Source organism: Typopeltis vanoorti, chromosome 23 (genome assembly GCF_054136105.1).
Source record: "Typopeltis vanoorti isolate ZY-2024b chromosome 23, IOZ_Tvanoo_1.0, whole genome shotgun sequence".
NCBI lineage: Eukaryota > Metazoa > Arthropoda > Arachnida > Uropygi > Thelyphonidae > Typopeltis > Typopeltis vanoorti.
Window position 1 is genome coordinate 14,183,918 of NC_143571.1, and position 14,964 is coordinate 14,198,881.

Here is a 14,964-nt window from a genome sequence, read left to right on the forward strand (position 1 = left end):
TTCCAATCATTGATGAACTCTGTCCTGTCGGAGATGTTAGGAGAGGGAGTGATATGCTTCCAGGATGATCTGGTTTATTCATCCAGTGTTGAAGAGCACTGTAGATTGTTGACTGAAGTTTTGAGTAGATTGAACGAAGCTCAACTTTCTTTGAAGTATTTGAAATGCAGTTTCTTCCTCAAGGAAGTGGAGTATCTTGGCCATATGGTAAGTAAGAATGGGATAAAACCTACTGACAATAATGTATCTGCCATATTAAAGGCCAAAGTTCCCACCACCATAAGACAGGTCAGAAGATATCTTGGCATGGTAAATTTTTACCGAAGATTTATCCCAGAATGTTCGAAATTCCCATAGTTCTGCTGACAAAAAAGGGAAAGAAATTTGAATGGGGAAGGGAGCAACAGCAAGCGCATCATCTTCTAAACCTTGCCTTAACGCAGTCTCCGGCGTTGACGTATCCTAGAGTGGGACAGACGTTCTATCTTTCAGCAGATGCCTCCTTTGATACGATAGCCTCTGTTGTAGAGCAAAATGAAGGAGAAGGATTTAAGCCCATCGCTTTCATTAGCAGAAAACTCTCCATTTCTGAGTTGAACTACTCAGTGATAGAAAAGGAGGTGCTGGCAATAGTTTATGCCTTACGGAAGTTCAAATACATGCTCCTAGGCCAACAATGTATCCTGCAATCTGATCACAACAAACCTCTTTCGTTCATTTCTTCAATGAAAGATAAGAACCAGAGGATCATCCGGTGGGCATTGGAGATGCAGGAATTTAACTTAAAGGTAGAATATATTCTTGGATTAAAAAACGTGGTTGCAGATTATCTATCTAGATCATTGGGCTCGGATCATAAAGATGATGAGAGTTCAGGGAATGATGCCTTTCCTTCCGTGTTAAGAGTAAATGTACTAGACAAGAGCAAAGTCACTCCCCTGAGCATCAGATATGGGAGAAGCACCACATAGTGTGAGAACAGAAGAAGGATCCAATTTGGGGAAAGGTGTATGAGAGAATATTAAAGCGGGATAGGTCCCTTGAGACCGATTCATTCGGTCACACCCTGCATATTGACCAGGATGGTCTCCTGCTTTCCAAACACAATGTTACAGGAAAATGGAAGGATAGAATTGTTGTTCCAGCAACCATGATCCCCTGGGTGCTCCACACCTTTCATGATGCTGATCTGGCAGGTCATCAAGGGATGTTCAGAACATGGAACAGAATTCGTGATAGATATCTTTGGAAAGGAATGAGAAGGGATGTTGAGACATACGTGGCCTCCTGTCATTTGTGCCAGAAGAAATCCAGTGTGTTGGGCAAAGCCCCCTTACAGTCGATCCCAATCCCCAGGCGTCCTTTTCAAGCCATAGCTATGGATATCGTGGGCCCTCTTCCTGTCACCAAGAAAGGAAACAGGTATATACTGGTGTTCATAGATATGTTCTCACGGTATCCAGAGGCCGTGGTGATCAAAGATCAATCTGCTCGGACTGTGGCAGAAAATTTTTTTAAAATCATCATTTCTAGATACGGGACACCTGAAACTCTCCTCTCCGATCGAGATTCCAACTTTACTGCTGAGGTCATGCTTCAGCTATGCAAACTGCTAAAAATAAAGAAGCTGTTCACCACCCCTTACCACCCCCAAGGTAATGGGATGTGTAAACGAATGAACAGAACATTGAAGCTCACTCTCTCCAAACTAGCAAATGATCGCATCTCGAATTGGGATACCTATCTGGCACACACCTTGTTTGCATGCAGGACAGCTTTGCACACAGCAATAAAGGAGGCCCCTGCTGTAGTCCTTTATGGGTTCGAGCCCAGCTTTCCGAGTGACTTCAGAGATTCCCAAATGGATTCAGGTTTCCCGGATATCGACGATTATTTGAGCAACTTAATTGGTGAGAATAAGATGGCTTATGAAATGGTGGTTAGCCTCTAGTGAGGAATGTTCCCAACGGGCAGTTAAGAAGGTTCAAGGACTTGAATCCAGGGAACCTTGTTTTACTAGAACAAGGATCCATAAATAAAAAGGGAGGCAAATTTGGGAGAAGTGCTGCTGGCCCTTATGAGATCCTGGAAAAGTTATCCCCTGTGACAATAAAGATCATGGAAAGATCCAAAGGAGCAAAAACCCTAATAGTTCATTCAGACAGATTAAAACTTTATAGGACTAGGCCTGATAGGCTAGTGTCAAGGTGACTCACTAGAGAATGTCTATGGGAAAGGAAGTAGAATTGCCCATCAATAGGAGTAAACCTTCCGGTGAAATAATGTGCACCTGTCAAGAGGAACACACAGAGGCAAATCATCAAGTAAATCAGGTTTTCTGTGAAAAAGGGAGATCCCAGGATACCTCTATGGACTCAGGGATGCTAAAAATGGATATGATACAATTCAAAAACCCAGAAGCCAGTCTAAAAATAAGGAAGAAGGAAAGAAAGGGAAAATCAAGAGACCCTAGCTTCTTTCAAGACAAAGAACTGGACAGGATCCGATGCCTCCAGTTCACAAGACAATATTTTGGAAGGCCTGATACCTCTAATCTAGTGGGCAGGAAAATATTCACTAACAGAAGGGTTGCCCCGGAATGTATAAAGAAAGGAAGAGTGAAGTCTGAGATAGTAAATTGTGAAGATGTAAAACACTCCCAATCAAGTTTCCTCAAAAAGAGAAAACTAAGTACAAAAGAAAATGGGGGAAAAAGAAAAAAAAGGAGCAAGGAACAAATGATTCAAAAATGTTCACAATCCAAGAATGAGAAGGTCAAGAATACTGTGCAGAGCATCTCCGTCAGATGTGAAACAAAACAAAAGGAGGGGAAGACACATCATCTGGAGGGGAGAAATAAGACACAAGAAGTAAGGAGATGTAAAAGAAAAAATAAATTTTTTTATCTAAAAAAATTTTAAATTTAAAAAATAGAAAAAGGGGGGGCCTATGTTGTGTCCTGAATAAGCATTAAAAAGGTTTATATTAAAATATTCAGGTCGCAACATTAATTCTACTCAGGCAGAGAACATGGAACATTGGCAATAGAAAAAATAAATTGTTTGTGAACACAAGTCAAGATAAAGTTTAAGGAATTGTATAAAATTGTATAAAGTGTTTAAATATAATCTGTATTAAGTGTGGGCCTGATAATAGAAATCCATGTAAGCTGGCAAAATCCGTTTGGAAAACCAGCCTCTTGCACTGAAATAGTAAAGCCTGTGAGTCAGGGTTCAAAGGTCACTTTTACCGTCCTGCATTATGAAAGTATTGGAAAGGGAAACCTAAACATCTTCCAGGAATAGGAGGTAGACACACGTGCGAAAAATTAATAGAGGGAGCTAATGAGATTGACGTGGACACACGTGACCGAGTTGGCGTGTGTCGCAAATATCGAGATTTAACGAGAGGAGAAAATGAAACAAAAAGGCCTTGCATGAAGATTCGAGATTTTTTTTTTCCTGGATTCCTGATCTCTCAGAGTGGTCCTGCTCGTCATAGGAGGGAAGTCCCTGGCCAGTCGCGGAAGGCACTTAGTTCGTCCATCATAGCGTTCGTATTGGGCCAAGCCATGTCCGTGTTCTAGGATAGCTGTGATGTTGTCGTACGACGGAGGGACTAAATTGAGCCGTCCATTCAAGGTGACGTTACCGTGCCACCTCCCATGTTTCCCTCGGAGATTCTACTTGCACAGATCTACGGAAGATATCCTCAAAGCGATTACATTTGAAGGCCTTGATGATTAGACAAGGCGGGAACAAGTTTTAAGAGTTCAAGAACAGAAATGGTAATGTAGATTTTTGAAATACTAATTCCAGTTGTAAGAAGAGAGTGAATTTCCTGTGTGAATGTTTAAATTGGACTGAACTTAAAGAACTGTAAGAGTAGCCTACAACTAGATACGTGTTCCGAGACAGTGTTAAGAATTGTTTCCCCAAGAGGCCGAATAGATACAAGATCATGTTAAACTAAAAGTGTAATTGTGCTGATGTGTTCACTGATAGCCACGTGTATCCGAATGGCTTAATGATAATCTATGAATTGGATTTTATGATTGTATTTAAGGTTATTAAGATTTAGTATGTGTGATAAGTACAAGTTAATTAGAGCTTTTGATCTGAGTTGAGTGCAACCATATTATCCTGTTTTGAAATGTATTATAGTGTATCACCTTAAAGCTAATTAAATTGTTTCATTCATCTACTTGCCTGATCTGCCTATATTATATGAATTCAAAACTACTACCGCTCATAAAAATAACAACGAACCAAGCGGGATAAACCCATGAATACTAATGCAATAAGTAAGCCGCGACTGTAAGAAAGAAAAGGACAAGCAAAGGGGAGATAAATTTATGCTTGGTCACATAATCATTAACTCTCTAAAGGAGTCATCCTGAACAAGAATCCTTTCTACCTAGGTATTAGCTGGTGCAGCATAAATATAAATGTGTTAATACTTATAGGGTGAACTTCTTCAGATTGTTTGTTTAGGACATAGAGAGGCCAATAGGACTACAAAGCATTGAAGGAGAGAATATTTGATTGTAGAGTTTAAATTATAAGGGATCAATGTGTATAAGTAAGGTACAATGTTAGACGAGTTTTGAATTTAAGAGAGATAGGATGTTGGATTAGTTAAGAAAGTGTAGATAAAGAGTAAATAACTAATTAAGTAAAGAAAAAGCAAACAAGATAAGAAAAAGTCTCAACATAAATGGTGTAGCTGGTAGGATAAAGGAAAGATATAAAACAATAGAAGTTAATCTAAACGATTAGAGTACAAACGTATTATAACAAATAAGTAGAGAGAGAAATATTATATGAGAAACGTCGCAACACTATAAAAATAAATTTTATTATACATCAATCAAAATGCCGTCCCTTTGATTAGCCACCATTGTGCGGTGAACAACCTTCACATCCACATGCAGCAGCCCTGCCGTTGGTGTTACTGTTTTAGCACATATGTTTAGCCACTGAAATTTAAACAGTTTGTAGTTCTTTTCTTCTTCAATCTTGGCTCTTGTGAGGCTAAAGCTGCCAATGTAAGATTTCTCATATTAATGTTGTTCTTTTATTGTCCAGCTTGACCCTTTAAAATTGCAATCACTAAATTAATTCATTTAAATCTGCATAGCTTAAAAAAAAAAAATCATCACTCTTTGCATGTGTTTAAGTGACTGCACTGTCTAGCCAGTACAGACTCTAAAATATGCCTTTGCAACTTGCTGACAGCATCAGTTCACCTACACCATATACACTGAAAGTAACCAATTAGAGTGCATTTAGTTGGAATCCAAATAACATTGGAACAGAGACACTGGCAAAATTACTAAATAAAATAAGTGACAAGTATGATTTATTATAATAATTAGTTTTTATAGCATGTTTAAAATTATTAATTGGAAATTGGAAATTCTCAAAGCAAACATTTTGTGCATTAGGTATATAAACTCCCATTTTGACCAATGTATGTGTACAGCTTAGAAGGAACATTGGTCCAGAGGAGAGGAATTCAACTCATAGGTGAACCTTTCCTCCATCACAAACTCATTTCAACTTCTGTTTGACTGATGAACTGTTTTAGCCCTCTGTCTTTTCTTCAGATACTTCCACAGTCACTGTTTCACTGAACTGGCACCCACCATCCCTTTAGTCTATTAAAACAAGAGCAGCATCTTCCCAACATCCCTTTTCAGTACATTTTCATACACACTCCACCTGCATCTCCTATTTCTCTTTTATTATATCTGCATCTATCCTCTGGAACAGCCATTCCACTTAAGGTGTTCTCAAACAACTTATAAACTCAGCTCTTCAAGAAAAAATGTTAATAAACATTTACTTTTCCAATATATTGATCCAATATATTTTTATATATTGGATCAGTATATAAAAATATAATTTCCTCTGAATTGGATCAATTATTCAACTGAGACCTATTATCAAATCCCTATTTGTTAAAGCTAGCTATATCTTGAACTTTGCTAGCAATTATAGCTCAGTATAATTTGCAGCAACAATAAAGAAACCACTGGATCTGTTTTTAAATTGCAGGAATGGATTTTCTTTGATCAAGAGATTGATCCAGACACAAGCTGTGTATGTTATGAGAGCAGAAGTGTTAAAAAAAAAAAAAAGCAATTTCATTCTAGAAAAGAACTGAGAAGGTGCAAATGCTGTTTACCAAAGTTATATATAATTTTTGAAATCAATAATACGTTTATCAGTGAAAACTTTTTTCTCCCCGCTGACTTGTAAAAAATAAAATAATTTGAATAAAATATGTATAATTCTTATAAATATCAAGTGGATATTAGATCCAGCATTATTTCTGTATGTATAATACATTTTAATTTGGGGAAAAAATCAGAATTGAATAGTTCTGCCAGTTCTAAATTTATATAACGATAACTGTTTGGTTAAATTTATAGCAATTACACTGCTAAAATGTAAATATTCAAGGGAAAACTTCTGAATTTGCTACATTCATTGCCAAAAGACAACATATTGATATATTAAAATAATGTATGTGAAATGTAAGGAAACAATGTCCATACATTTCATAAGAATATTTTACTGATTCTGTTTCATTCTGTTCATTTACATGGTTATGCAATTTAACAGTGTGACATTTGTATTGAGATCTGTTGCATCCTCCCAGTAGCATGTATTGATCATGTTTTAAAATTATTGATTGTTTGTTTTTTAATTGTTTATAAACACACACATTATACACAGTGGCAAACTGTGTATTCTCTTCCTGCATTTCACATTAAAATGACATTTTTGCAAAAAGTATATCAAATGAACTATGACACTGTATTTATCAAACAGCCCTTTGATTTTCAATACCTTATGGTGACTTATGAAATGGCAATGAGCAGCAAAGATAGCACAAAGATTACTTGGAATGACCTGTGATTTGAATCCCAGCTAAGATGTAAGAAATGTTATAATATTTTTTCATCTGAAGGTGAGTTAGCTAATCTCATATGGAGATGGCAGGATTTCCTCCTCTACAAAGACAAATTCCATTTATATTAGGCCATATGATTTATTGCATAATTTAGCCATGTAGAATTTTCTCCCTCCTGTTTGGTTCTTAAACCTGATTTTTTTACTAAGATAGAGAATGTACCAAAAGAACATAGTCCATGTTCTTTTAGTTCATGTGTTCTTTGGAAGGTTTGTTTTTGCAGGAGAGTTCCCTTGAGAGAAAAAACCCTGTATGAAACTGGTTAACTCAATTTAGTTGAAAATCTCTTATAGATATTCTTTGCATCCTAGACAAGATTCATACCAAGATATTTTCATCTGAAGAGTACATTACAACTGTGTTATGGAGGAACAATTATCTACTCTCTATATATAAAAAGATAAGCCAAAATTTGAAACGTTTTTATGTCACGTTTTTTGTCTTACCGGCTTACCAGCCCAGAACTTGGGGGGGGGGGGGCCGTAGATGCAAGGGGGAGCCCCCCCCCCAGTATATATATATATATATATATATATATATATATATATATGTGTGTGTATATATATATATATGTGATATTTACTCCTCTCTTCATTGTTTTGCATTGTTTTTAAGAGATGGAAAGAAACCTATTGATTTTAATGGGCTCTGGCTAGTAGAAATATTTCTTATATGCCAGTCATATTTGTTGTTCTTCTTTTGCTCCAAGTAACCAGCGGTTTTCTTATATAGTGAAGCTTGTTGGATATCCATAACTGTAAAATAACATATATGCCACAGTAAATAACTTTTTATTATGTAAATATTTTGTTTTATGTATCATAAGACATCCTAATCCTGTGGCTGCCTCTCTTTGAGAGGATGCAACTAATTACTAGGGAGATATGATGCAAGGTGGTTTCCCAAAAGTATTTATGACTGTAGCTGCATGTGTTCATGGGGCCTGTTTGCCTGTTCTGGGGGATGAAAAATCCGAATTTCTGGGTAAAAAAACCTCCTACCTCCATATGAGACCGGCTAACTCACCTTTCATCGAAAGAGACCAGATAACCCAGAAACTTGGGTTATTTGGTCTCTTTGGTCCAAACCAAAGGGCTTCATCTGTACCAGCTGAGCTACAGAGCCATAAGACATCATCAGTACACTTTTCAAGCAACAATAGGAATTAATTAAAAAAAACAGTAGTGCACATGTTTAGATTGGAATCCCGCTACATATACAGTTGTGTGTTCATGGCTTAAAAACTAATGGAACTGAAATCAAAGCAGATTAAATTAAAATTAAATATAACAGCTAAATTTATTTAATACAATTGAAGATAACAATTTGGAATAGTGAGACAGTCGTTTCGATTAAGATTAGGTCTATGAAGTAAGGCTTCAGCACTTTCTTTATATAAATGTTCATGTTTATATATAGATCTATGTAGCAGCTTAGCATTATTCCATTGGGTCCTGTGGTTAGCATTTTCAATTCTATGTTGTGCAAAGCCAGATTTATGAGGTTTGATGAGACAGATGTGGCCTTGATGTTCAGAGATACATGTTTATTTATAAACCTTCCTGTTTGTCCATAGTAAGACAATTTATACGAACATAGTACTTCGTATATGCCAGGTAGCATCATTGGTGAGAGTTTATCTTTTGGGAAAGGTAGCAAGTTGCGAATTTGATTGATGGGTTTGTAGGTAGCAATGAGTTGATATCCAGGTATATTTTTCGACCTAGGCAGAGGGTCTAGGTTGAAAAATATGCTACAGTCTCCACTAGCTACAATGAGTCCACCTACAGTGCACAATGATAGAATGATATTAGTAGGAACATATAACTGCAGATCTCTACGGGATGATGATAGATTGGAAGAACTGATGAAGGAATTGGAACATATAAAATGGGACGTTGTGGGCCTTTCAGAGATTAGAAGGAAAGAAGAAACTCTCATGCGATTAAAAGATGGACATCTATTCTACCACTGTGAATGTGACAGAAACTCAACTGGTGGCGTAGGATTCCTAATAAATAAAACAATCAAGGACAATGTCCTGTTTGTAAATAAAATAATATCAAGAATAGCTGAACTAAGTCTCTTCATAAATAAAAGATACCAACTGAAAATTATATAAGTATATGTCCCAAATATGGACCATCCAGATGAAGAGATAGAAGATTTCTATGAAACATTAGAATCCACATTCAATAATTCTAAAGAATTCTACATAATTATAATGGGTGATTTTAATGCCAAAATTGGAAGCAGAGATGACCATCTGAACTCCATCGGTAAATTTGGATTTGGACAGAGAAATGAAAGAGGAGAAAGACTTATTGAATTTGCAGAAGAAAATAATCTATTTATTATGAACAGCTTTTTTTTCAAGAAGAAAATCAACCGAAAATGGACTTGGAGAACCCCAAATGGACAAACTTACATGAAATAGACTTCATTCTCTCCAACAGAAGATATATAATAAATAATACCGAAGTGCTTAATAAATTTAACACAGGAAGTGACCACAGACTAGTAAGGGCAAAAGTATGGATCAACAAAAAATGGGAATGGAATAAGCTCATAAGAAAAAAGTCCAATTTCGTGAATCTACAAAACCTCTACCACAATAAAAGCTGTTATAGAGAATCACTCAGAAATGAACTAAAAAGTTAAACACAGCTACTACCATCGATGATGCTAATGAAATATAAACAAAATCTATCCTGAATTGTGCACTAGAAATAGGAGGTGTAAAAAGGCACCAAGGAGAGGAAAAACTAAGACAGGAAACCTTACATCTGATGAAGAAAAGAAGAGATATGAAAAGAGATTTGAATGACACCAATAAAATAGAATATATGGAAATTTGTAAAACTATACGTAAAAGGATGAAACATGAACTTAGATTGTATAATACTAGGAAAATTAAAGAAACAATAGAAAACAATAGTAATATGAAGGTGCTAAGACGAACATTATCAGTTGGAACAAAGGAAATAGCTGCTGTAAGAGGAAAAAATGGTGAACTGATAAAAAATAGAAATGAAATAATCAAAAGAATTCAGGAATTTTATACTGAGCTCTATGAAGACAAAGACCGGGACATCCAAGAATCATCTATGGATTACTCAAGTGAGGAAGAATATGATGCCCCTGAGATCTTACAAGGTGAAGTGGAAATGGCACTGCGGGAAATGAAGAATGGAAGGGCCCCAGGAGAAGATGGAATTATGGTAGACTTCTTAAAACTGGGAGGAAGCCCTGTCATTAAACAGTTGAGTAAACTTTTCAATAAATGCCTAAAACAGAGAAAAATTCCGAAAAATTAGAACAATTCACTTCTAATATTAATTTTTAAAAAGGGCAATAAAGAAGAAATTAAAAACTGCAGACCTCTAAACCCTCTCCACCATATATAAAGTTTTCACAAAAATTATAAATAATAGAATAAAATCTAAACTAGAGGGAATGCAATCCTGTGAAAAAGCTGGATTTAGAAAGAATTACAATACTTTGGACCACATTCACACATTAAAACAGCTCATTGAAAAATCAATTGAATACAATAAACCCTTATGTCTGGCCTATATAGAGTATGAAAAAGCATTTGATTCAGTTAAAACATCTGCAACACTAAAAGCACTTGAAACCCAGGGAACTGAGAAACCATATATTGAAACACTAAAACATATTTACAATAATGCAACTTCTGTAATTAAATTATATAAAAACAGTGAAAAGTTCCCAATACAAAAAGGCATCCGGCAAGGCGACACCATATCTCCCAAATTATTTACAGCTGCACTAGAGGAAGTATTTAGAAGCCTTGATTGGGAAACAAAAGGAATAAACATAAATGAAGAAACGTGTGGACAGACTTATGTGTTCGTCGAACATGTTGTTTATTATTTTAACGGTATAATAGAACACAGAAACTAAGTAAATAATTGATTTATTATAATACCAGCGAAATATCAGCATCAAGTTAATAAATCAATTATTTACTTAGTTTCTGTGTTCTATTATACCGTTAAAATAATAAACAACAATAAATGAAGAAAGGCTGCATCATCTGAAATTTGCAGATGATATTGTCCTGATAGCAGATAATCTTGAAGATCTGGAAGAATGACTAAATTAGCTAAACGAAGCCTCCAGAGAAATTGGATTAAAAATAAATAGAGAAAAAACAAAAATAATGATGAATAAATACATAAACCATAGAACTATCAAAGTTGAAAACCATGAAATAGAACAAGTTACTTCATATGTATATTTGGGCCAATTGTTATCCTTTGAGGAGTGCCAAAGAAAAGAGATTGAACAAAGAATTCACCTTGGATGGATAGCTTATTAAAAAATGATAGACATATTCAGAAGTAACATCCCTATGAGTCTAAAAAGGAAAGCTTTCGACCAGTGCATACTTCCTGTCCTAACATATGGAGGAGAAACATGGACTTTAACAGACGCTCTAAACAAAAAGCTGAGAACAACACAACATCGCATGGAAAAGAAGTATACTAAAAATAACATTAAGAGATAGGAAGACAAATATCTGGATAAGATCTCAAAACAGGTGTCATGGATATTGTAAAATACATTAAACAGGCTAAGTGGAGATGGGCTGGCCATATTGCCAGATGCAGTGACGGGAGATGGACTAGAAAAACAACAGAATGGAGAACAATGGATGGAGCAAGACAAAGAGGAAGACCGAGAAGAAGGTAGAGAGATGAACTGGAACAAATTGCAGGAGTGAGATGGATGGGAGAAGCAGAAAATTGAGTGATCTGGAAAATCAAGGGGGGAGACCTTTGTCCAGCAGTGGACAGAACCAGAAGGTTGAAGAAGAAGAAGCAAGTTGCGAATTTGATTGATGGGTTTGTAGGTAGCAATGAGTTGATATCCAGGTAGTCCCATATATATATATAAATATCAAGATTTCTGTCTAACCTTCTCCGACACCTCACTGGCCACTCAGCTTCTTCAATAAAAAATCCATATAATTTCATACCAAGATAAAAGACATTAAACTGGCAGATATAGACATGTTAGTAAGCTTTGACATTGTTTCTCTCTCTCTCTCTCTCTCTCTCTCTCTCTCTCTCTCCACTAATATCCCTCACATAGAGACTATAGAAATTCTAACCCAAAAATTTCCATCTGATATAGAGGAATTATTCAAATTTGCAATCACATCAGGCTACTTCACATGGAAAGATAAAATATATAAACAAGCGGAAGGAACAGCAATGGGCTCACCTTTATCACCTAATCTAGCCAACTTTTTTCTTGAAGAAAGAATTTTTGCTCTTGAACCAAAACCAACAATGTGGCTGTGGTATGTTGATGATTTTTGTGGTTCGGAGCCACACAGAACCACAACTCTACACATTTCTATAAAACATCAACACTCTACATCATATCAAGTTCACACTAGAAAAAGAATCATCAAATGATATTTTCTTTCTTGGTGTACCATCCAACACTAGCAAGATGGATCCATTTCCACTTCTGTCTACCGAAAACCAACTTTTTCAGGTCATTATATCCACAGTGCATCAGCTCACCATCCATCTAAAAAATATAGCATCATAAAATCTTTAGTATCCAGAGCACACAAGATTTGTTCTTTGGAAGAATCTCTAAAACAGGGATTGGAAATTGTCAAAGAAACAGTCTTACTAAATGGATATAATCCAATAATATCCTAAAAAATAATCAACCACTATCCTATAAATCGACCCAGACAAGAAGAATCCCACAGGACTCCTATATCATATATTAAAGACATCTCTGAATTTGTAGCAAAAATTATGCAAAAATCAACTCATTGCTACCCATAAACCCAAATTCACAACTTGCTACCTTCTCCAAAAAACAAACTCTCACCGATGATGATACCTGGTGTATATGAAGTACTATGTTTGTGTAAATTGTCTTACTGTGGACAAACAGGAAGATCTATAAATAAACATATCTCTAAACATCAAGACCACATCCGTCTCATCAAACCTCATAAATCTGGCTTTGCACAACATGGAATTGAAAATGCTAACCACAGGATCCAATGGAATAATGCTAAGCTGCTACATATATCTATATATAAACATGAATGTTTATATAAGAAAAGTGCTGAAGCCTTACTTCATAGTCCTATCTTAATCAAAATGACTGTCTCACTGTTCCAAAAGTTTGGGAAATTGTTATCCTCAATTGTATTAAATAAATTTAGCTGTTGTATTTTAATTTAATTAGTTTTAAATTTAGCTCATTAGTTTTAAGCCATGAACATGTGACTATATATGTAGAGGGATTCCAATCTTAATTATGCACACTACTGTTTTTTTAATCATTCCTATTGTTGCTTGAAAATTGTACTGATGATGTCTTATGATACATAAGACTAAATATTTACATAATAAAAAAAAAAGTTATTTACTGTCACATATGTGTTACTTTATAGTTATTAACCAGTGGTTGTAAAAAATATTTTATAATCTCTAGGTTATGCATTTTCTCCATTTTTATATGGTATATGCATTCTCTAAAACACTTAATGTATACGATATTCTCACATTGTGATGATCAATGTTACAGAAATTGTCGATGAAGTTGGCTTAGATGTTTTTGGCCAAGTACCTCTTAAGAAGCAATTTGAATGCATTTGTCCTAACTGCCAAAGAAATCTGGCTGCATCTCGTTTTGCTCCACATTTAGAGAAGTGTATGGGAATGGGAAGAAACAGTTCTAGGCTTGCTAGTAAAAGGTAAGGTTATCCAGTAATAACATTGAGAACACTTTCACACTATTAATTATGTTGATTCATGTTATGAAAATTTTTTGTAGTTTGTTCCAGTTTGCATTTTTTATAAGGTTATCAGCAATTCTTTTTACTGTGATGGTAAAGTGCAGCCGGATTTTGCAGCATAATGTGCAAGTAAAAGTGGTATTCTGAAACAAAGTTGTGATAAATGCTTTGCAGTGATTTTGGTGGTGATTATTGATGTGTATGTGTTAATAGGAGCCCATATATTAATGTGATCGTGTTATTGAATCTCTAAGTTATTTAGCCATGTTTCTAATTCTTGAAGGAAGCTGAGTGGGGGTTATCTGAGGATCTGTATATTGTGTATTTGTTTTGTGGTTGGGGATCATTAGTAGTGATTTCTGAGAGTAATGTTTTTCCATGTTCAAAAGAGGTTATGGTTTTGATCACACTGTGCTTTTTTCCTCTTTTTCATGGCTATGTATGGGACTGGTAATAGTTAATGTTATATGCAGATGCTTCTGTATCACTTATAGTAAATTTGGTCAAGTTTAGAACATCAATATTTGTCATGATGTTATTGAGCAGTGTTGACAATGTAAGCTAGTATTTCTTTATTCTTCTTATATACATCAGTGTGTAGTATGGTGAGTTCAGAATTTGTATATAAATTGTCTGTCCAGTTATTTAAAGATCCAAAAATATCACAATTACCATTTTCCAGATGAATATGTTATACATTTCATAAGTCGATCTATGTCATCATCATCAAATTCCTGCCATGTACCCTCAAGGGGTGTACAGGATATGATAGTACTACATGAAAAATTTACATCATTACTAAGTTCCTATCTACAATTTTCCTCCAAATCAGTCTGCTACTTGTCAAGACTCCAACATTATCAGATCTTATATTTCTATCATCTAAGGCACTTTGTATCGTATCAATCCATCTATATCTTGATCTTCCTCTGGGTCGTTTTCCTGCCAACCTGGCAGAGAACACTTGTTTTGCTAATCTTTCCTCACCCATTCTGTTTAAGTAACCATACCATTTGAGATATCTCTGCTAACGCATTCCTGGATGCTGACAATGTCAAGTTCTTTACTAATATCCTCGTTTTTAATATGGTATTGCCAATGATGATATCTGTATACGCCTCTAATCTTTCTCAGAACTCTCATATCTGCGGTCTCTAGTCTTTGGTCAAGCGTTTTGCTTC

At 35.4% G+C, this 14,964-nt stretch overlaps 1 protein-coding gene across 1 annotated transcript in view; it reads left to right on the top strand.

Moving 5' to 3' along the window:
• Nucleotides 1-14,964, top strand: part of LOC150093636 (ataxin-7-like protein 3) — a 208,352-nt gene that overhangs the window by 81,901 nt on the left and 111,487 nt on the right. The window contains exon 5 of the mRNA XM_090413034.1: nt 13,573-13,741. Within this exon, the coding sequence (XP_090269160.1) occupies nt 13,573-13,741 (169 nt within the window). The remainder of the gene's footprint in view (nt 1-13,572; nt 13,742-14,964) is intronic.